Below are 24,302 nucleotides of genomic sequence, written 5' to 3'. Positions count from 1 at the left end.
TCCCACTGCAGCCAAGCTTCTACTTCCATTTCTTTTAACTGCAGGTCCCTGGGAGAAGGTGGACAGGATGCCAAGGTTTTTTTTCCCTGGCCTTTGCTCTTCAGCATCTACAATGCAGAAATGAGTAGGTGAGAAAGTGGATCCACCTGCATCAAAAATTAGTTTCCAGCTGTCCTTTTTCTGTCCTTCATTGGGCTTAAAGGTCCGCAAGTGGACAAACTCAACCTGCCTTTTTTTAAAAAAAAAATAAAAAGTCAATTAGGAAAGGATCACAAGGGATTTAGGCAGGAGCAACGTGTCCAAAATGGAGGCCCTGCCCAAACCCGATTTCTATCCTATACAGGTAGTCTGGAATTAGGATCACCGTTGATCCCAAAATTTCCATGTTTAAAGCGAGGCATTTGTTAAATTAGTTTTTACCAGTGGTGGGAATCAAATTTTTTTTTACTAGCGGTTCTGTGGGTATGGGTTGGTGGGCATGGCATGGCTTGGTGGGTGTGGCATGGCTTGGTATGGCTTGGTGGGTGTGGCAGGGGAAGGATACTGCAAAATCCCCATTCCTTCCCCAACCCACTAACCTGCTTTCCAGCTCCGTTTTCTTGGTGCAGGGCAACAAAAAAAACGACCCAGCCAATCAGCTGGGACTCGGGAGGCAAAGAAGAGATGGGGGCGGGGCCAGTCAGAGGCGGTATTTTCCAGGTCTCCGAACTACTCAATATTTCTGCTACCGGTTCTCCAGAACCTGTCAGAACATGTTGAATACCACCTCTGGATGACTCCCTCTTCTTGTTTAAGGGAATCGCTGCAGCTGATAAATCTGCAACCTGGTTGTGAAGTGAATCCGGATTCCCCATTGACTTTGCTTGTCAGAAGGTCCCAATCCGAACCCTGCAAAACTCATAAATATGAAGCAGTTGCCAAACCTCTGAATTTTGATCACACCATCAAAGTGGGGGATGCTGGAACGGTGGTAACTATGAAAAAGGGTCATAGGTCACATTTGTCCAGTGCCCGGTCACTAAACAAACTGTTTAAAGTCGAGGACTACCTGTATTTCTCACGGGGAAGAGGCCAGCAGGTTTGCCTTGCCAATCCTCGAGATCCCTTCCTCCTTCACAGACCAGGTCAGTCTTGGACCGCATGTACTGGAGAATTGTGGGGGGTGGGAGCCTTGGAAGAGGGCAATGCTTAGTAAGGCTCCCTCAGCTGCCCTTCCTTCTCACAGGCTTTTCTCGCCAGGGATAACAGAATAACAGAGAGTTGGAAGGGACCTTAAAGGTCTTCTAGACCAACCCCCTGCTCAGGCAGGAAACCCTATACCAATGGTGTCAAACTCGCGGCATCACATGACATATGAAGACTTTTTACCATTTTGCTAAACCGGGGTTGGGCCAGCGCATGATACACCCAACCCATGGCCTGCTAGTTTGACACCCCTGCCCTACACCACTTCAGACAAATAGTTGTCCAATCTCTTCTCAAAACCTTCCAGTGTTGGAGCATTCACAACTTCTGGAGGCAAGTTGTTCCACCGATTAATTGTTCTGACCATCAGGAAATTTTCTATTTAGTTCTAAGTTGATTCTCTCCTTGATTAGTTTCCACCCATTGCTTCTTGTCCTGCCTTCAGGGGCTTTTGAAAATAGGTTGACTCCCTCTTCTTTGGGGCAGCCCCTGAGAGATTGGAACTCTGCTATCCTATCACCCCTGGTCCTTCATTTCACTAAACTGGAAGTACTCAGTTCCTGCAACTTAACAGATAAGAGATAATCAGACTTGGAAGGGACCTTGTAGGTCATCTAGTCCAACCCCCCACCCAAGCGGGAGGCCCTACACCATTTCTGACAAATGGCAGTCCAATCTCTTCTTGAAAGTCTCAAGTGATGACGGTCCTACAACTTCCGAGGGCAAACTTCATGTGTTTTAGCCTCCAGTCCCCTAATCCTCTGTCTCTCTCTCTCTCTCTCTCTCTCTCTTTCCATGGTGGATTCAATATTCCAAGCACGGCCTTACCAAGGCCGCTCTCAAGTGGCAGGTAACACTTCGCGTGATAACCGAAGCGGGCTGCCAATCCGCGTTTTTGCCCGGGCAAAGAGCGGCCCGAGGAGACTTAGACTAAGAACTCAAACGCGGGCTCCCGTCTCGGCCACGGGGGTCGCGACTGGCCCACCCGCGAGCCGCCTGAGGAGAGCCCGTTGACCTTCCGGGAAGCGACCTCGCCGCTCGCAATAAGCCGCTATCTCCTCCCCACCCAACCCCCCACACACACACACACACACCCCTCAGGCGCACTGAGCCCAGCCGCCGGCCCGCGCGTCGCTGGGGCTGAGGGGCAGGAGAGACTGGCGAGGCCGGCCGGCTGGCTGCGGCTCTCCGCGTCGCCTGGCGCGTTCTCTGCCTCCGCTGCTTTCCTCAAACTTGTTACGCTCGCAGCTGCTGCTGCTGCTGCTGCTCCCTCCCGCGCGCTCGCCTCCCCTTCCCTTGGCCAGGAGGTCCTCTTTAAAGCCTACCCCGCTGGCCGCGTCAGTCAGTCAGTTGTTGCAGGCAGCGGCGGTAGGAGGAGCTCCTTCGCGGGAGGAGGCGGAGGCGGCGGGCGGCGAGGCTCGGAGCTCGGGAATGGAGCGGCGGAGAGCGCGTACATGAGCGACGAGGCCGGCCAGCTCGCCAGTCGACGGGCAGCGAGGGAGGAAAAAAGGCGGAGGAGACGCCGACGCCGCTGCTGCTGCTGCTGCTTCGCTCCGGCTCCCGCTTAAGCCGCCGTCTCCGCCTCTCGTGACCGCCGCTGCAGCTCGCCCGGGAGCTCCCGGGGACTGGAGAGAGAGAGGGAAGAAAACCCGAGGAGCGCCGGCCGGGAGGATCGCTGGGCGAGAGCGCTCCAACTGTGGCTTCAGCTCGAGCGCGCAACTTCGTCGTCTCTTCTCCCTCCAACTCCGAGGAATGAAAGCTTTCCAGGCGGATTTGGCTCTGCTCTGCTTCTTCCTCCTCAGCCAAGGTAGGAAGGAGTCTTTGGGGTTACTTTTTGTTTTTTCCCCAAGCCGGGGGTGGATGAGAGGGAATCGCGGATCCGCTCGACTCTGGATGGGAACGACCTCTGCGCTAAGGAAAGCAAAGGGGACGGGAGGAAACTCCTCGCGACTTTCTGCCCGGGAGCAGCTGCACTTGCACCCTTCGCTGGCTCTCCCCCGCGCTCCGGAGAGGAGAACCGGAGAAAGGAGAGGGAGGGGTGGGTGGGTGGGTAGGGGGCTTTTTCCCCCTCTTTCGGAACAGCTGACGGACCCCCCCGCCTTTCATTGCCCGCCTTTCTTTCTGCACCTTCTCCTTAAAAACGACTTTGCGCTTTCCAAGCCGCGGGTTCCAGAAGGCTTTAAAGACGCCCCCCCTTCCCCCCCCCTGTAGCGTCTGGAAGAGGGAAAGGGCGGGAGGAGAAAGGGTGATGGTGGCGGAGGGCTTGGACGTAGCAGCAACGGCCCTGTCTTGTCCACCTTTGCTCCGAAGTATCGACCGGGGACTTTTTTTTTTTTTTAATTTAAAAAAGGATCCTATCTTACGCCCTAAGGGGACACCGAAGCGCTGCCCCGAAGTGTTTTTTGCCTGGGATTTGCCGGTCGAGGTTTGGTCCTTCCTCGGCTCCTCCGTAGGGTTTTTGTTCAGGTGTCGGCGTCTCTTGGATACACCGAGATACAGCCGAGAGATCTTGCTAGGGCAGAGAAAATTGCCTTCGGTTGGATTTGGGGATGGAGGGGGGGCTTCAGCAGCAGAAGCCTTGTAGGGTCAGTTACTTGCGACCGTAGGAAGGACGCGGTCTGGGTTTGCTTTCGGGGGTCAGCGTCCTCAAAGAAACCAGGGAAGGAGAAAAAGGCTGCGTTGCGTGTCTGTCTGCAGGAGAGAGCTCAGAAAGAGAGAAAAAATCGGTGCCTAAACTTGAATCCCCGGCGCCCTGTTTCTGCTGCAACCGCCTGGGCTTAGGAAGCAGATCCGGGATAATTTCTGGAGGTGGGATAAACGGCTTGGATCTGAGAGGGTCACCTGTGGAATTAGGGAGTTGGGAGAACTTCTGCTTTTCATCTGCTCTAGACTAACACCCCGCCCCCATGCCGAAGCACCTGAGCCTTAAGGCGACATCCACCTCTTCATGATCTGGGAGCTGCGGTTCCTGGGTGTTTTTTGTTTTGAGGAATCCAACAGGTTAATCTGTGGACGAAATGAAAAGGCAAACTTAGGTGCTTCTGGCTGCCAAAAGGGTAACCCAAATCTATCACGCTTGTCTCTTTGGCTGGAGGTAAAGCGACTTAGAGTAATTATCTCTGTGCTCCACTGTTTTCATTTTCATTTTGTATTTTATTTTGTTTGTATAGGCTTAGTTCTCTTCTCCCCTTTCCTTCTTCAATATAGATCAGAATGGCTTATCTCCCTACCCCCTTTCCTTTTTTAAATCGAAGTGTGCTTTTTAATAAGCTTGTCATGCAAAGGCTGCTTTCCAAGTGGCCAAGATCTGAGAGCGGGTCAGGTTAATTTCTTCTACAGAAGCCTGCTGTTGATTATAATTTTTGTGATGATGGTATTGGCAGTTCTCCTCCTCACCTTGTGGTACCAGGAATTGCTATGTTACAGGAATATACAGACAGTTAGAAGAACATAACAGACAGGCATTTAACCTGGGATCTAAGAGGGGTTTCATTTTCTTTTCCTCCTGATTTTCTACCTCAAAGTCTGGGGAAGCAGGAGAGAGGAAGGCACCTTTAAAAGTATACCCATTCAAATCCCAAAGCTCTTGTCTGTGCGTCCTGTAAAAAGTGTGTTTTAGGAGTCTTGTTGGTATCTTTTGGGGTGATAGTGTAGACCTTCTGCCAAGGCTATTCTTGTTCCTTTTAACAGTGGAGTAATTAAACTTGTGTGCATGTGTGTGTGTGTGATTGTATTTGAAGGCACAAGTGATAGGATGGCAAGAAACTGGGTTACTAGTCCACCAAAACCTGCCTGGGGAATTTGGCATTGCTTTCATCTTTTTGCTGTAAAGACCAAGCCAGCATCTAAAATATTATTAAAAGATTGAGCGAGATGAGCCACATACAAGAAGTTTCCTCTGCCAGATACATATCTAAATGCATTTGGTACTGGTGGGACTTTTGTCCCATGCATTTTTAGTAGATTATGACCATTGTGTTTCAGGGTAAGATACTAGAGACATTTTTTTGGACATGATTTCTTCCTTTGCTGTGAAGTTTGTTGGTCTTAGCGCTGCATGCCAAATTCTTCAGTGGCTACTTAAGTTTGAAGGCTACTATGTGTTGCTCACAAGGCTGGGGAGACCAAGTTAAAAGCCCAACAGTATCAATTAGGAAGCGAGAACAAGACCTGGTCTAGTCCTCAAGGCTGCAGGAAGATCTGCTTTGGGTTAAGGAGCAAAAATTAACTAGCTGCAGAATAATATATTTGAGAACTGGGAGCAAGAAGGAATCTATAAGGTATTTGTGTCTGGCTGAGGTATATAAATAAGATTACTGAGTACAGACCTCCAAATAGAACACCTGTCTTATCTAGGGTCTCACAAGAATGTACTTTTATATTCAAGTCCTTCCAATCAGGTGATCAAAGAAGGTGAGCTTTTTAGAAAGTAGTTCATATCACTTAATCTTAGGAAGTGATGCCTAATCATCAGATGGGTGTTATCCCTACTTATTGTTTTCCAAATCACTGATTTTGTAAGGACATTTTGCATCTCTGCATTCCCTGTAAGCAAGTCTTAGTTTGACTTCTCTTGACTCATATTCTGGGGCAAAATACATCCACTTTTTTTTTTCCTTTTCTTTTTTGGCATAGAGCCTGCTAATATGCTCCTGCATTCCTGCAGAGCCTCTTAAGCGGTATAATTTTCAGACTTGCTCTTCAAAGCCACATTTCAGTTGTACCACCAACGTGTTAAATGTTTAGGGGCAAATCCACAGTGCCCACTCTTCCACACCTGTGGTATCGTAAGTAAGACGCTCAGTACTGTACAGTAATTAAAGTGGGAAGGAGATATAGAAAAGGACAGATGGAAGGGCTCCATTTATAGTCATCTTAAGTTTCCCTTAAGATGGCACAGCAGCTCAAGAAATTGCTTCTCTGTGGGTGGTATTAGGTTTCTTGGTCAGCCTATATCCTGTCTCGGGATGGATAGATATGTATTTGGTCTGTTCCTCCCAGCTTACTGATTTTTTTCTCTTCCCTGCTGCTCTTTCTTTCCCTAAGCTGTCAAGACTATATAGTATGTCAGGAAAACTAGTATAATGTCATGAAACAATTCACATCCTACTAGCGTGTGACATCAGTGGCGTTCCTTGGGAAAAGAAATATGTCCCTATCGCAGGCAAAACACAAAGGCTTTTTGGTAATTACTGCTTTTCCTCTGTTTTGAATTTTTTATTTCCTTGCTCTGAAATAGCTTAGGGTAGAAATAGGGAAAGAGATTTCCTTCTCTCGCACCTTCTGGTCTGGACATCTCAACCCTGATAGCATTCTCACCGAGTTTTGAGTGCTATGTTATTGTCACATAACTAACTCTAACATAACTCTAGAGTTGGTGCTGTAAGATCTTTCACTTCTACCTCCTCATCTTCCTTCCCCTTCTCCAACTATAACATTCAACAAAGGACGTGAATATCTGAGTAGCTTGGGAAGAAACGGATCTAATGATCAAGATATCTAAAAACTGTGGGGCAAACTGTCTCCATAATTGGAGAATCCATCATGGGTTGGCCCACTTCCTCCACCATTGTCACACTTGCCCCATTGACTTGCCTGATACTGTTCTGTAGAGCTCAGTTTTTCTTCTGCTTGTAGCAGGGAGATGGCAAAGATTGCTGCTACTTCTTCAATCAGGTCACTTACGTAGAAGAACTGAATGGTAATCTAGGATTATGCATCTAGGTGCATCTAGGATTATGTGCATCTAGGATTATGTTATGGGTCTTGCCATGTATACAACAATGCAAACCTCTGGCAATGCATGCCATTTCCAAAATGGAAATCAGTATAGAAAACAGAAGTCCTTGGATAAAGTAACACCAGTGAGGCATGTTCTAGTCACCTTCTGGTTGTGAAGACCTTCTCTTTATGTATTCAGTGTCCACCCAAAGGAAGACAAGAGTCAGGCATTTTCTGCATTCCCTTTGGAGTAGTTTCTCAAGGAGAAGTCATACGGCATTTTTCAGGCTTTCCACTAAGACTTCAGATTGTTTCTTATTTATCATTCAGTTTTTCTGCTGCTCTTAGCAGTATTCAATATTTTGCAATCTGCAATAATATCAAACATATTTAATGCAGTCTAGAGCAGAACCAGATCATCTGATTGTTGCTGGGTGAAAAACCAACAGGGAACCAGCCACAGTGAATAAAAATGGAAAAGAACTGAGGTATTAAAATTAATAGTGAGAGGCTCTTTGGCTCTCAATTCCCTTTGTAAGAGAAAGTTCATGGAGAATTTAGCTAACGATAATCAGTATTCCTCTTGGAAATATTACCTGTCCAATCTTTTGTGATGGCTCCTTTATGTGTAGGTCTAACAGGCACTTACAGTATTACAGATAATCAGAGTTGGAAGGGACCTTGTAGATAAATATGTTCCCTGTGTTTCCCCCCCCAACATCAGTCTTCAATCAGTGTCCTACAAGAATTATAGCCTTTATTAGAGCCATATTTATTAGTATGCTGTTGATGCATAACTATGTTGTCTATTATTTTGGGTGGAGATATAACATTTTAGCTAAATTGTGGTTGTGATGCTAGAAGTTGATACACTGAAATATGAATGAAGTTATGGGTGAAGGCTTTTAGAATTCCCATAATATAAGACCAAAATCCTGCATTCACATAGATTTGTGATTTAGAAAGAAGACCTCTCATGCTTGTTAAGTATTAGCAAGCATTAAAGTTCTTAAAATATTTTAAAGTATTTTTTCATAAATCCTTGCTGAGAAATCTGATTGATGAGAAATCGAGAGTCAGGTTCTGTAGTAGGAAGGATTTGAGACACCTAAGTACATTGTTGGAAGATTTGTAATTTAACTATAAGAAAGGAGAAATGTTTAGGGAAATATCAAAATGTTCCTTTAGGGAAAGATTTAAAAGAGTAGCAGGGATTCGGAAGGTAGATAATAGTAATCCAGAGTATGTAGAGAGATTTAAAAAAAACATAATTTGTGGCACATTTGCTCAAACAAGTGAAAGGCGTAGTAAACTGTGATTAAGATAGGCTCCTAGTTACATATGTATATATTGCAGCAAACATTATCACCGTGTAGAAGAAGCTTTTGAAAGAAGTCAAAAGCAATTTCCCCTTGCAACCCTAAGCTGAAGATTTATTTGATAATTTACTTTGCATCAAGTGGGGTAAGTCGTCAGTGTTTTAGATGCTTAGATAGCTTGGTTTAGGTTTAAATTATTGCTCTCTTAATGAGAAGCATGCAGAAACTTGTTTTTCCCCTTCCTGCAGTAAAGCACACTTCATAAGAAGTCTCTCCAAAGTCTATTTTTAATTTACCTGTGGGTATTGAACTGCTGCTTCAGTCCTGAAGAAGCCAATGTCCCAATGATTGTTCTCAGCTTGTCATTAAAGGCAGAATCATCAGGGAACCTTTTCTCAACAGGATCTATCTGCCATTCTAATACTCATTCTACCCCAAGCTTCTTGGATGAGAAAGCGAAACATCTTCAAAGAAAACCCAGAAAGTCCAGTGGCCTCTTGAAAAAGCACCTTTGGGATTATACCACAATGTTCCTTATTTGAGGGATTCTTGATGCTCTTTGAGCTTGGTTGTTTTCTTGCAGACATTTCATTACCCCAAACTAGTACTGATGATGTTACTTATTTTGGGTGATGAAACATACCTCCAAGAAAACATCCAAGCTCAGAGAGCACCAAGGACTCCTCATTTCAACCCTAAGCCACAACTATTCTTCTTTATTGGTTCCTTGTTTGGCAATGGCTTAGTATGGTAAGATGACTCAGCCCCTCGATCTGTCAATCCTGGTTTGTAAATTCCTTTCATGAATGGCATTATGGCTTGGGCAACAGAGAGTGCCTTCATGGGATGTGTGAAGTTAGCCAATGAGTCATTGAAGCATTGTTCTGAAATGTTTGCAAAACGGAAGGCTCAGTTCATGAGCATTGTAGGTGGTTTGGCTACCCCTGCCAACTGAGACTATTAGGGGCCCTTCTCAAAGATTTGGATTCACTGGAGGGGTGGAAATGGGCAAAAAATCATTATTGTAATCTAAAACCAAAGTTGCTTGCTTATTTATTTATTTATTTATTTATTTATTTATTTATTCATTCATTTATTTATTTATTCATTTATAACTCATGGATAGGCTTTCTGTTTTTGTGCATTTTAGAAGTTGGTGAGAATCTTTCTCTCTCTCTCTCTCTCTTTTATAACATGGTCTCCCTAAGTCTGCCTCTTTTTTGCCGATTTGCCTTGCATTTCTGTTCAGTTTAAATCCTGAGCCAAACTTTTTTATTTTTTGTAAATCTGTCCCTCGAGGGGACATACTTATTATACCTACATATTTTCTAATTGATGGAGCAAACCCCAACCTCCTGGAAGCATTGTCTCTCCCCCCCCCCAATTTCTATTTAAAGCTTTCAGAGAAATAGGGGTTCGATATCTATGGTAAGATCACGTCCTTGTTTGCTATGTTATCTCTCAAAGTCTTTTCTACGTATTGTTAAAGAGATTCCAGTTCTTAATTAGTGATTATCTCTGCACTATTTCTGATGAATGAAAGTTAAGCTAATGATTTTATAGATGGAGTGGAATAGTTTTCTCTTTATTACACTGCTTAGAAGCATTTATCATTCACTCGAAGATGGCATTTTCTTCCAATATAATATCTGGTTGTTGTTGTTTTTTAATGGAGTGGGTGCTTTTCCCAGTCTAGAGGATGGTTGTTTTCTTTCCAGACATTTTAAGAAATGCAAAATGATTCCATAATACATAAAGGTGTGCGGGAGCTTTTCTCATGTACAATAGATTGGCATCGAGATACATTGGAGATTCACAATTGGAGACTCCTGCATTTTATACCCTTTCACAATAAAATGAGCATTCAACCTTTTCATGGTGAACCTTTCCCCATTTGTCCATGCCTTAACATGAGAACTGACTGGAACTGCACATCATAGCATGGTACTCAAAATGTGGAGGAGTTAACATAAGCTGTAGAAAATCAAGCACAGGACTTCAGTGGTTCATGGTTCTAGACTTGGAATATGGTTCAATGGGCCTGTGTTTCAGAAGATGATAAAAATAATCAATTATTGTCATTGGGTAGATAAATGTGGTTTTGGACAAACTTTGATTCACCCCAAGTGGTTCACCTTGCAACAGGAAAGGATGTCCTACTGAAGGGATGAAGATCTCAATTATGCAAGGAGGGTATGCACCAATGAGTTTGCTGAACCATATGACTATGAGAACCCTGCCATCATGGGTATGTAAAGATGGACCAGAATTTCCTTATCATAAGGTGATAAGGAAGTTCTGATCCAGCTGTATATAGACAACATAATTGAACTTGAGGCATGGCAGATGAACTCAGCCAGAGCTGTCAGGTGTTTTAGTTGAAATGTTGAATTTAGATTTCTTTCTTCTTCTTCTTCTTCTTCTTCTTCTTCTTCTTCTTCTTCTTCTTCTTCTTCTTCTTCTTCTTCTTCTTCTTCTTCTTCTTCTTCTTCTTCTTCTTCTTCTTCTTCTTCTTCTTCTTCTTCTTCTTCTTCTTCTTCTTCTTCTTCTTCTTCTTCTTCTTCTTCTTCTTCTTCTTCTTTTTCCTCCCCCTCCTCCTCCTCTTCTTCCTCCTTCCTCCTCATTCTTCCTCTTCCTCCTCCTCCACTACTAGTACTTCTACTACTACTACTACCACCACCTCCACTATATCCATCATCGGACATTGGCAATCATGTTGCCGATCCTATTTTTATCAACAGCCACAAGAAAAAGTGCTGCTGAGCTTTGTCCAAACCAGTCCCTTAGATTTTGAAGCCATGATGTTCTTCTTTTGCCTGGACCTCATTTGCCTTCAATTTTTCCTTGGAGGATTAAGTGAAGTATGCCGTATTTTTACAGGTGTCGCATCACAAGTCCAAAATTTAGGTTTGGGAAATTCATATTCTAGTCAACTACAGTCAGCTATGTTCATTGGTATTTTAGGGCCAGTTGCTCTCTTTCAGTGCAGGTAGATTCATGGGACTGCTGTGGGGAAAATTTGGAAGAAGTTGTGGAGTGAATGGTACCCCACTCTTGAAGGAATGGTGGGATATGAATCTAGCTGTTACAAAAGCTAAGTATGTTTGGTTTTATGGGACTTGCTCATTCAGCTCTTCTGCCTTCTGTTCCAAGTGACAAATAAACATCGGTGCAGAACATTGCATTTAATTGTTAAAATATTTGCATGCTGCTTTGTATTTTCAACACCTGGCAGCATTTTGCAATAGTAACAAAACAGACAATGCCTGGCAAATAGTGCAATTTGTTCAAAGCAAAATTGGGGAAGAGTTCATGCTTTGACAAGGGCACTTAAGAGGATCTGATTTTAAGTGATACACACAGTTGCATTGTATCACAAGAGCAAGTTATGTTATCGGGTAAGTGTTACTGTTCCAAAGACTCATTGCAATGAGCAATCATGCTGGGAAATGCAAATACACCCATTTCTAAATGATTTTGAACATTTTTTTTTTTTAAAAAAGACATGCTTCAGAATCCTGCTTTTCCTTATAGGCAGTTTGCCTAGAGCAGGGATGTCAAACTTGGTTTCATTGAGGGACGCATCAGGGTTGTGTTTGGCCTTGGGGGGACCGGGGGTGGTGGCTGAGGTAGGTGTAGCCAAGGTGGGCATGGCCAACTCAACTTGTGTCAGGGGCACCTGTGGTGGCCAAGTGCTAAGGCAGGACTTCCCTGAGACCCTCCCTTCCTCTCATTATAATCTTCCTTCCTTCCTTCCTTCCTTCCTTCCTTCCTTCCTTCCTTCCTTCCTTCCTTCCTTCCTCCCTCCCTCCCCCTCCCTCCCTCCCTCCCTCTTCATCAGTGGTGGTGTTCATGTTTTTTTTATTACTGGTTCTTTGGGTGTGGCTTGGTGGGCGTGGCATGGCTTGGTGGGCGTGGCATGGCTTGGTGGGCGTGGCATGGCTTGGTGGGCGTGGCAGGGGAAGGATACTATAAAATCTCTATTTCCACCCCACTCCTGGGCAGAGGTTACTTCAAAATCCCCATTCCCTCCCCACCCCACTAACCTGCTTTCCAGCTCTGTTCTCCTGGTGGGGCAACCAAAGAAGACCCAGCCAATCAGCTGGAACTCGGGAGGCAGAGAATAGATTGGGGGCGGGGCAGTCAGAGGTGGGATTTGCCAGTTCTCCGAACTACTCAAAATTTCTGCTACCGGTTCTCCAGAACTGGTCAGAACTGGCTGAATACCACCTCTGCTCTTCATTCTCCTTTCTTCTTCTTTCCCTTCTTTCCTTATTTTTCCCTCCTTGCTCTCTTCCCATCTTCCCATCTTTTTCTTTCCCTTTCCTCTTCCCCTTTGTCTTTTCCCGTCCCTTCTTGCATGCTCAGATGCAAAAGGGGAAACATTTCTCCTTTTGTTTTGTTTTGTTTTGTTCTCCTTTTGTTTTGTTTTTTGGCTCTGCCAGCCAAAAGGGAGTGGCAGAGGCACTATGGACCGGTCCTTCACTATTTCCAGGGCGGTCCCATGGGCCAGATCTAAGCACCCTGCCTGCCGGATCTGGCTCGTGGGCCTTGAGTTTGATGCCCCTGGCCTAGAGCAAGTGCCATAACTGCCAGCACAAGGCTTCAAGTGGGAATCCAAAGCCTATGCTCTTATTTCCATTTTTAAGGAAAGAGAAAGACTATCTTGTTTATGGAAATCCACTGGGCAGAAAAAAGGGGGCATCTCATTATTGCCCACTGAAAAAGCAAAAGAACTTGGTTGTGTTACTTGCCCCCCGCATATATTCACAGCACAAACTGGAACATGGGTAGTAACATTATGAAGAGTCAGTAAATGTCAGTGAAGTCTAAGTGTTTCCTTTATAATGCAACAATTTAGCAAAATTTATCTCGGAAACAAATGTCTTGTAAAACTGCAACATTTAAGCCGACTGTCAACAGTGTTGTGAAGATCAAATAAGTGTCAGGACCGTTTATGTATGCAGTAGCCATTTAGGAATGTTAGTCTTGCAACTAAGATCTGAGTTCAGGCCAACTTTTGTGTGAGTGGTAAGAGGAGGAATGAGTTACCCTATCTTTGACATGGTGTATTTAGATTATCATGGTTTCATGATTAGATTAACCATGATATTAAAAATCAAGGAAGAAGGAGACTTCTTTATAATATGGAATACATGGTACAAATGGTTGAGTAAAAAGGAAGATGTTTAGTGAAAATGATTAAAGAAATAGGAAAAAGGACGAATGTGTATATAGTTATGTATATATGTAATATAAATAAATAACTATTGTAACTTAACAATACAAACAAGTAAGGATTTAGCAAATGAGTTATAGATATATTTGAAGTAAATGAACTTAATTGACACTAATAGATATGCATACTGTTTCGACAATGTTGCAAAATGCGAGAACGTCTTTCTCTTTTATAAAAAATTTGTTTGAAACTCTGAATAAAAAATATTTAATTTAATTTTTTTTTAAAAAAAAGATTATCATGGTTCCTCTAGAACAGGGGTCTCAACCTTGGCAACTTTAAGACTTATGGACTTCAACTCCCAGAATTCCTCAGCCAGCAAAGCTGGCTGAGGAATTCTGGGAGTTGAAGTCCATAAGTCTTAAAGTTGCCAAGGTTGGAGACCCCTGCTCTAGAAGACTCCTAATCAAATCATCAGTCAAATCATCCTTCATAAGACGAATAATTACCTGTACTTGCCACAAATGTTGGGAGTTATAATACAGTCTTCTCTGAAGATGATACATGGGGAAAGCTCCTTTAAAGCAAACTTTCTGTTACAATAAGAATGAGCCTGCTGGTTATCAATGGAAAAGATAGAATTTCCCAACTTTTTGAACTCTGAAGTTTAACAAGAAATGATGAGAAGGACTTCAAGATAATGCATTTGTTTTGTGGTTTAAACCTTGAGGAAACCTAGAGGTTTTTAAGAAGAGATTGGACAACCATTTGTCTGAAATGATGTAGGGATTCCTGCTTGAGGGTTCGACTAGAAGACCTCCAAGGATCCCTTCCAACTCTGTTATTCTGAAAGCCACGTTTATATTCATATATGTGCACAGAAACCCAGAATTGCACCATTATTACACTCCTGGAAATTGGAATGAAAGTAGGTAAACTTAAGAGCTTCAGGGCACACTTTCTGCCTTTTAACTTCTTTTCAATTTGGTTTTAACTCCGTTTTTAATCGTATTCCTTTATAGCTTTGATTTGTAAACTTCCCAGAGTCACTTAGACAGTAAGATGGACATTATCTAAATCTGATAAATAAATAAAAAATGGGGATAAAGAAAATTGCATATTGCTGACATAAAAGAAGGACCGGTTTTGGTTTATGCTGAACATTTATTTTAAAGGATTGATTGTCCAATAGATGAGCAAGGCAGTGTTGAATATGGGATATTCAAATGTGAGTATAAAAACAAGAGCAGGATCCCTTGTGAATGGGATGATGGGGATGATTACTAAGTCATTCATGATTGTTTTTGGAGAGAATCCAACCGGCCTTAATGTTCTTACACGAGTGCACAGGTGGTAAGTTTCAAAAGATGCAGATTTGCATTGGAATCTCATCAGGCTGAGCTGGAGGAAAATTTGATATCCTTTTTGCACAGTAATTTTAGCATCTGGCCTATGTCTGCATTTACAGCTCAGTCTACCTAGGACAGAAGGGTGCCCAGTGAATGTCTACAGCAGCCTCCACTAGTCCATGAAAATGATTGTCCTACTTTTGCAGTGGGTTAATGCCCAATTTCTTGGCACTGTTATTATAGACATTCTGTAAAAGAGGTAGGGGATGCTCTGATAGCCATTCGCTACAACCACCCTAAAGAACGATTGGCTGAAATGCTATCATTTTAAAGCAGAATCAGCATGCTGGCTCCCCAAAGTGTGAAAGTGCCTGTAATTCTGACTTGCCAGGAAATAAAATAAGGGGTTATAGGTTCTGTTTGTAAAGAATAGTTGTGGCTTTCTGCAGTGGTTGACTTTTCTAAGCAATTCCCATCAGAATACCAACAGATACAGTTCTCCTTAGAGCAGGGGTGGGCAAACTACGGCCCGCGGGACACATCCGGCCCGTTGGTCATTTTAATACGGCCCGCCTCTGAAAAAAAAAATTCCCTCTGAAAAAAAAATTGGGGCGGCCAAAGAGACCCACGCCGCGCGCCAAAAAATTGCACACACAACACGGAGCTGGGCAGCTGCTTCCCTGCTAGCGGGGCCAAGGCCACTGCCCGGGAACGCCCACTGCTTTCCCAAGCCAGGGCTGGGCAGTGGCGTATTGCCCTGCACCGCGTGGCCCCGCCTGGCAGCGTGCTTCTCAGCTGGTCTCCTCCTCCTCGGCCATACAGAACAAACAGGCAGAGAAGGAGGAGACCAGCCGGCTGGTTGGGGGAAGCTTTCTGTGCCGAAAGAGGCAGCTACTAATCTCCGGCTTTGCTCCGCTTCTCCAATGGTCCGGCACCACCCTGTTCTTCTTGTGCTGCAAAAGAGGCGGCTAATGTTCTCCGGCTCCGCTCTGCTTCTCCAACATCCAGCGCCACCCTGTTCTGTGTCAGGCCCAGCAAGTCCGAGCAGCCGGCGCACAGAACAGGGCAGCGCCGGATGTTGGAGAAGCAGAGCGGAGCCGAGATCATTAGCCGCCTCTTTCGCAGCACAAGAAGCCTCCCCAACTGGCCAGGTGCTCTCCTCCTTCTCTGCCTCCTTCTCTGCCTCTCCCCTCTTGCTCCTCACAGTTGCCCTGAGCTGGTGCGGTTCTTTACTTGGGCAGCCAGACACCCGCAGCAGCGCCCGCAGCAGCAACAGGCAGTTCTGCCCGGGTGTCCGGCTGGGGCTGTCAGGAGTTGCTACCGCCGGCGCAGCTCGCGCGGCTCCAGTCCCGCGTTGCCTTGGGAAGGGAAAGGCAAAACCAGGAGCCGCTGAGCCTGAACCTCCGGTGCCGCTGCTGCTGTTGCAAAGCACCGCCGCGGCTCTTCCTTTTTGCCTTTCCCTTCCCGAGGCAACGTGGGACTGGAGCCGCGTGGAGCCGTGCCGGCAGTAGCAACTCCTGACTCAGGGGCCTCCGAGGGAGGGGAAGGAGGAAGAGAAGGGGGCGATTCCCAAAAAATCTTGTGCTGACCCGGCCCGTCTGTCAAATTTTAAAAGTGAATGCGGCCCCCGAGCCAAAAAGTTTGCCCACCCCTGCCTTAGAGCATGAAAGTGGCTTAGTTTTGAAAGGAAGCATTGCTTCTTACCTCTTCCTTCATCTTTGCTGACAAAAATGTTCATTGCATTAAAATTGAAACAATATGGGCATTGCTTAAAAGGAACTTACTGGAAAACATCAATGTTTATACACCATTCCTCAGTTACACTTCGGTGGCAGGATATCAGCTGCGGGGTAATTACACAAGCAGGTTGTAATTAAATAACTTCAGACAAGTCATGTAAAGCGGGCAAGAATGCACCTTATAGAGGAAGACCAGAGAAGGAACAACCGTTTCTATTTTGGCATTTGTCAACTGGATATTGTGAAAATCCTTGGGAAAAGCCATATTTCATCCCAACATAGTTGAAAAGAATTCCAAGAGTGTTGTAGAGTGGGGTCTCCAACCTTGGCAACTTTAAGTATGGAGGACTTCAGCTCCCAGAATCCCTCAGCCAGCTGGCTGAGGGATTCTGGGAGCTGAAGTCCTCCATACTTAAAGTTGCCAAGGTTGGAGACCCCTGTTGTAGAGTTTCTTCAGTTTTCTATGGACTATAAATACCTGTGTTACTTCAGGTGCCCATCAGATATGGTTCCAAATCAAAGCCCTGGACTGAGTATTTATCTTGAACTAGCCTACAGTCCATTCTTTTAGACCAGCTCACTTGGTCTGGTCATAACTGCTCAGATTAATTAGACATTGAAAGATGGCTTTAATCTAGATGTCAGTGAAATTAGATCATTAACCATAATGCCACTTTTGCAATAGAGAATGCATCTGCTTTTCAAGCTGCTGGTCTTCCACAGCTATATGTCCCCTTGCATCCATCCCAAAAGCTGACAATAAGTCCTGAAGCTTGCCATGACTTGGCCAGAGCCTTTCCTTCGAGAATGGAGAGCAATAAATAAGACTAGGAGGCACATCAAGAGAAGAAAACGTATCAACACGCTGCCACGTTTATTGCTTGTAGACAGAGAACTGCTTCAGTTCCAGGTGGTTGCAGCTTTGATGACTTCTTGGCTGGGTCAGAATAGCTGCAGTTGGAAGAGCCACAAAGTAGGAGGTTGAAGTAGGAGAACTATTTTGGACTTCCTAATAAATTGCTTCTGGCTCTTGTTTGCATTAAGCTTGTTTCCCTCCAGCATGTCCTTTACTTCTGTGCGCCTGTTAATTTGGATCTGATTGGTCACTGCCCACTATTAAGCCACAGCAGACAATTGAACAGTGCTTCCAACCACAGCAGTTTGCTTCTCTTCTGCTTATGTCTCTGGGAAGCGCTAGGAAAACACCCTGTGCGTTAAAGTGGGATGCCCTTATAACCACAATATTTGGAAAGGAGGAAGATAGCTATTCTCCCCTCCCCCGCACACAGAATGTTAATTCAAGACTCAAAAGGGCCAGGTGGTGCAGTAGCTCTCCTAAAATTGGTCTGTTGGTGGCAGCAGCAGCACTTCTATCAGACTGAGTGAGTAGTTGTGTGTGAAGCAGCAGGCTTTTTGTTTGCTGCTGTTTCTACCAGAGATCCAAAGGTAGGATGATTCTAAAGGTAGGATGCTTCTAGTTATGCTACCAAGCTTCTATCAAGCAACAGCAAGATAAGATAATAAGATAAGATAGCCTTTATTGACACTCTTTTTTTTTTTTACTGTGAGCACACTGGCACAGATTGAAAATGAAATTCTGTTGCCTGCCTTCAAAAGAAAATATATTTATATCCACATGCATACATACACACAGATATACACATGCAATAGAGAGACAGACAGATAGATAGTTATAGATAGATACATACATACACACAGTATGCGCGTGCACACACACACACAGTATGCAGGGCTAATTGGCAGTTCACTCCAAGAGTTCAATTCTGAGTGGCTCAAGGTTGATTCAGCCTTCTGAGGTTGATAAAATGAGGAGCCAGATTGTTAGGGGCAAAAGGCTGACTCTGTAAACCACTTAGAGAGGGCTGTATTGTGAAATGGTATATAAGTCTAGGTGCCATTTTCTTTCTTTCTTTCTTTCTTTCTTTCTTTCTTTCTTTCTTTCTTTCTTTCTTTCTTTCTACCTTTCTACCTACCTACCTACCTACCTACCTACCTACCTACCTACCCTCCTATCTACCTACCTACCTATCACTGTCCATTTTGAATACACAGCAGAAAGAGAAAGATACTACATGGATCAAAGCTGTAACTGAATCTAGATGTTCAGCTTCAGGTACCACGAAGCCTCTTCTCAGAAAGTAATGAGGAAAACCGGTCATGGAGAGGATGTATGGCATCCCAGACAATACTATGGATCTTAATCAAGCATCATTTATATGCCATGTCCTGGATAGAAGGAATTGAACAGAACAGAACAGAATGGAATGGAATGGAATTCTTTTTTTAAATAGATTTTTATTATATTTTTCACAAATATAAATCTCATATGCAGTTTTGGCATCGACAAATATTCATTTTATATATCTTAATATATACATTTTCTTTCTATAAATCCACAGTATCTATTGTGTCTATCTATAGTTACATTTATATTATATGTCTTATGATCTATATGTCTAGCCTATTATTCTCTTAAGGTCTCTTATAATAATTGCATTTTCTATTTTCTTATTTTTTTATATCTATCTTCTAACCATTCATACCATTTATGCCATACGTTGTAATATTCGGAATTCTCCCTCTCCTTCATTTCAAACGTGAGCATGTCCATTTCTGCACATTCCAATAGTTTGTTTATAACTACATCTTCTTGGGGGGTGGGGGATGTTGGGTCCTTTCCACATTTGTGCAAAAGCTATTCTGGCTGTTGTCAATATATGTAGAATAATATATTTTATCTTTTTGGGGTATTGATCCGTAGTTAGTCCTAATAAAAATAGTTCCAGTTTAAGTTCAATTTGGTGTTTAGTGATTTCTTGCAGCAAGTCTTTTATTTTGGAATGGAATTCTTTATTGGACAAGTGTGATTGGACACAAAGGAATTTGTCTTTGGTGCATAAGCTCTCAGTGTACACAAAAGATATAAGTGATGAATCATGATCATAGTCATCATAAATACATTCATCATGGATCATAAGATACAACACTTAATAACCTTTTCTGCCATCCTCACCACTCTCTGCACTGCCTTAATGAGCATAATGTGAGGTGCATGGGATCATTGTTCTGGACAGACCAATGTTTATTTGGAAGCCACTGATCTTAAGAGGTGCAATGTTCTTGGGGCTTGGCTGAGACTGAATTTCTTCTCTCTGATGTTGCCTACTGAATGAAGTGGATAAATAAAGCTGGGTCCACACAGAGCACTAAATAATGTGATTTATTTAGTGCTGCCTGAGCATGCTGTAAACCCAGCTATTGTGATTTATGAGCCCCGATGGTGGTTTAGCATATTGCGTAAATATAACCAATGGTGACTTATTCCACAAACATGAATTAAGCAAATGATGGCTAAATGCAATGTATGAATCCTGATCAGACACTAGTGTTCATCACCTAAGGTGGTTTATAGTAGACAGTTGTTCCTGAAATGCTATCGTTTGCTTACCATTTTTTTTTCTTGGTCCATATTCTCAAAAAAAAAGATGAAAGGGTCATTAGGTTGGGAAGAAAAAGATGAGAAACTGAGCAAAGCCAAATTTTATGGAATGGTTCTTTTTATGGAATTATTGGCATTTCTTGTAGTAAAGCTAAATCAGGAGGAAAAGTTTCAGACACAGGCTTTATAATTCCTCTGATGGTTTCTGGGGAAGACACAGAATACTCCTGCTATTTTCTTGTTCACCAAAAATATCATATTTTGGTTTGCTTCCATTAGTGCTATGAGTTAACAGGACCTATACTTGCAACTTTATTCCTGAAAACATCCTAGGAAAGCAAGATATTATCCAATATGTATAACACTACTCTTTTGCCAGTAAAAGTGTGCTTTTATGCCTCTTCTGGTATAACAAGCACAGGTAATATCACCTTTTTCTTTTATTATCCTACAATGGTCCATTATTTATAGGTCTTTATCTTTTTTTCTCATCTTTGTCTTATTGATGACCTCTGCTCTATCTGAGTTTGACAGCTGCTGTTGTTATTATTTAAATCTATATGCTGCCTGGCTCCCAGTGGCTCTGGGAGATTTACAGATGATTTAAAATATGGAAAACAAGACAATAAAAGCAACAAGAAACAAAAGAAGGGTAGAGATGCCAGAATAACAAATTAGTTGGAAACAATAAAACCACAACAAAAAAACTAGGTTAAAGTGAAGTTTCAGTCATCCCTACTGGGTGAAGAGCCAGGATTTCAGGCCCCTTCGAAACACCAGCAGGACAGAGGTCCATTTTGATCAAGGGAGAATTTATTCCAGAGGGAAGGCATGTGTGAGAGAAGGCTTGCTCCTAGGATCCCAATAAATGACATTGCTTAACTGAAGGAACCCGGAGCACAAATTGGCTGGGCAGATGGTATGGGAGATTGGTGTATTCTCAAGTAACCAAGTCCCATGCCATGCATGTCTAAATGCATGCATTCTCAGTCATCCTGGTCATGGTTGTCCCAAAGGTGATTTTCTTGGTTTTTCCTTGAAGACATTTCATTTCTCATTCGAAGAAGCCTCTTCAATTCTGACTGAATGGAAGGATTTATATTCCTGGTCATTAGCACTCTTTCTGAGAGCCATTGAGGTCACCTGGAGGTTTACCTGTGCCCTCAGGGTCACCTGAATAGTGCAAATGGGTGTGGAACCTTCTTGGAACTGTGCATCGGTGCTTTCTGTATGGGAAAACAAACATTCTGTATGAATGTGTTGTGTATTTTGGTGTTCAATCACCGCACAATCGCTGCTCACCATCTCCTGTGAGCAACAGGTTCTTAGCAGGTTGTTCTTAGATTTTTCATCACGTCTGTGGTTGAAACAGTGAGCTCACTCTTTTTATCACATCTGCAATCCAAAACAGAATGCTGTATATGAGTAAGAATTTTTTTTTAAAAAAAATGGTGTACTCAAAGCTTAAGTTTCTGTCTGTGAAAAAAAGTTGAGGTGTTGTTAGCAGTTGGTGTCAGAAGTGCCTTTCCTTTACCCTTAAAAGACAAATCAGATGAAACTTTGCTTGAGATCAGAAGTAGCTTTGCTCTTGGATCCTATGATAGCTGAAATGCTTTCAGATGGTCCATTAATAATTGTAGCACTGTTAAGTTGGATGAAAGGCTGTGGGGTGTGTATTTCTTTCTTTTTCCCTTCTTCCCTCTAAAAGCTTATGACATTTTTGATTGTTGCATGTGAGCTGGTTTCTCTTTTCTGCATATTTTTTGAAGGTGATAGTTTTCTTGGGTCATATTCCAGATTACAGTATTGGTTTAAACAATAGAAAATTTAAAACAAAACCAGGTAACTCAGAAGTTTTTTTTTTCCTAATCTTCAGAAGCCCTTTAAATGACTTTTTTTTAAAAAAAAAAATAAATGGGGGAAATAGTGGTCATACTGGTATCTCTATTCTACGATATTAAAAAACCCTTATGAAATATCATCTTTTCCTAACATCCCATTCTTCTTTTCTTCATGAAATCTAACAGAATTGCTGTATCTCTTGCTTTATAGATGTGTGCGGCATTTCTAACATATAGTACTTCTCTTTTGATCTCTTACTGCTTTCTTTTAACACAATGGGATCATAAGAGAGCAGAAAAGGCCACCTGAATGAAATGAAAAATGTAAGAAGAATAGAAATAAATATACAGTATGTGAGAAGAAAATGAGTAGTGTACTGCAGGACTGGATGTCTTTACCTTCACAATGGAATAGGTAACCTGGCGATTCTGGCATCTCACCGCTTGTTTTTTTTTCCTGATCCCCTCTGATTGCCTCTTTAAAAAAACAAGTAAATTGGAAGCAAAGCCAAATTTGGGGACAAGCCATCTGGTAACTTAAATATTTGGAACTGAGTGACATTGGATGATGGGAGCAGGTTATATTGTTTGGTATACAGGTAGTCTTCAACTTATGGCTACAATTTTTCTGGGACCAGAATTTCCATTGAAAAGATATGTGTCTATTAAGTTATTTATTTATTTTAGAAAATTTATATTGCTGCTTATGGAGCACAAATAGTAAGTTGCAGCTGAAGGAAGCTTACACAATAAAATTCTTTATTGGCCACATGTGATTGGACACACAAGGAATTTGTCTTCGGTGCAAAAGCTCTCAGTTTACATAATATATATATATATATATATATATATATATATATATATATATATATATATATATATATATATATATATATATATATATATATATTCATGAAGAATCATAAGATACAACACATAATGATAGTCATAGGATATTAAATAAGCAATCAAAATCATACTGGGAAACTAAATAAAACAATATAAATCATAAAGATGCAAGCAACAAAGTTATAGTCGTAAGTAGAAGGAGATAGGTAATAGGAAGGATGAGAACAATAATAGTAATACAGTCTTAGTAAATAGGTTGACAGTGTTGTGGGAGGAATTAGTTGTTTAGCAGAGTGATGGCATGTGGGGAAAAACTGTCCTTGTGTCTAGTTGTTCTGATGTGCAATGCTCTATAATGTCATTCTGAGGGTAGAAGTTGACACAATTTATGTCCAGGATGTGAGGGGTCTTTAGATATTTTCACAGCCCTCTTTTTGACTCTGTGCAGCACACAGGGCCTCGATGGAAGGCAGGTTGGTAGCAATTTTTTTTTTTTTTTTTTGCAGTCCTAATTATCCTCTGAAGTTGTGTCTGTCCTGTTGGGTTGCAGAACCAAACCAGACAGCTATAGAGATGCAGACGACAGACTCAATCATTCCTCTCTAGAACTGGGCAGTTTGAGCTTTCTGAGTTGGTGCAGAAAGAACATTCTTTGTTGTGCTTTTTTGAAGACGTTTTTGATGTTGGGTGTCCATTTTAGGTCTTGAGATATGATAGAACCTAGAAACTTGAAGGTCTCTGCTGTTGATATTGTGTTGTTTAGTATTGTAAGAGGTGGCAGTATGGGAGGGTTTCTCCTAAAATCTACCACCATTTCTACAGTTTAGAACAGGGGTATCAAATCGATTTCATTGAGGGCTACACCAGGGTTGTGTTTCACCTTAGGGGGGCGGGGTGGGCATGGCCAAGATAGGTGTAGCCAGTTTGACATCACTTGTGTTGGGGTGCCTGTGGTAGCCCGAGTGATCTGCCAGCAAAAACGGGCTCCCAAGCTCCGTTTTTTGGCTGCGACAGCCTCCTGTAATCCTCTGCAAGTGAAAACAGAGCTCAGGAGGGCCCCCACGGCCGTCATATGCTCCATTTTCGGCTGCGATGGCCTCTTGCAACCCTCTGCCAGTGAAAATGGAGCTCAGGAGGGCTTGCCCGTGGCTCTCCAGAGCTCCATTTTCTCTGGCAGAAGCACCGCAGGCCAATCCTTTGTTGTTCCCAGGACAGCCCTGTGGGCCAGATCTAAGCATCCTGCGGGCTGGATCCGGACCCTGGGCCTTGAGTTTGGCGCCCCTGTTTAGAATATTTAATATAAAAACATTAAATAAGAAATAAGAAAAGAAAACATAAAATAATAAAAATAATAAAATAATAACCACCCACCCACCCCCACCCTGATAACAATACACATTCATACAAACCATTTAATGGGTTCCATCTCTGTCTGGGTTCCCCAGCCTGCTAGCAGAACCACGTCTTCAGCGCCTTCCGAAAGAGTGTTAGAATGGGGCCAATCTAATCTTGGGGAGGCAGAGGTGGCATTCAGCAGGTTCTGACCAGTTCTGGAGAACCGGTAGCGGTCTGTAGGGGGCGTGCATAAGCGCACCAACGTGCCTACCGTCCCTATCCTATTGTTTCTCTTATTCTTTTATTTTTCTTATATGTACCCATT

At 43.0% G+C, this 24,302-nt stretch overlaps 1 protein-coding gene across 4 annotated transcripts in view; it reads left to right on the top strand.

Moving 5' to 3' along the window:
- The first annotated feature begins 2,605 nt into the window (after window positions 1-2,605).
- KIRREL3 (kirre like nephrin family adhesion molecule 3) overlaps window positions 2,606-24,302 on the top strand; it is a 726,740-nt gene continuing 705,043 nt past the window's right edge. For 2 of the 4 annotated variants that reach the window (XM_087970027.1, XM_087970024.1), the window contains exon 1: window positions 2,852-2,992. In XM_087970027.1, the coding sequence (XP_087826153.1) occupies window positions 2,938-2,992 (55 nt within the window). In that variant the 5' untranslated portion in view covers window positions 2,852-2,937. Of the gene's footprint in view, window positions 2,993-24,302 lie in introns of all 4 variants that reach the window. The other 2 variants (XM_087970026.1, XM_087970028.1) reach the window with 2 other exon arrangements.

The sequence above is a fragment of the Notechis scutatus genome, chromosome 7 (genome assembly GCF_049901735.1).
Source record: "Notechis scutatus isolate UNSWTSFEM ecotype Mainland chromosome 7, rNotScu1.2, whole genome shotgun sequence".
NCBI classification, from domain to species: Eukaryota; Metazoa; Chordata; class Lepidosauria; order Squamata; family Elapidae; genus Notechis; species Notechis scutatus.
This window is presented reverse-complemented; position numbering and strand designations above follow the sequence as displayed.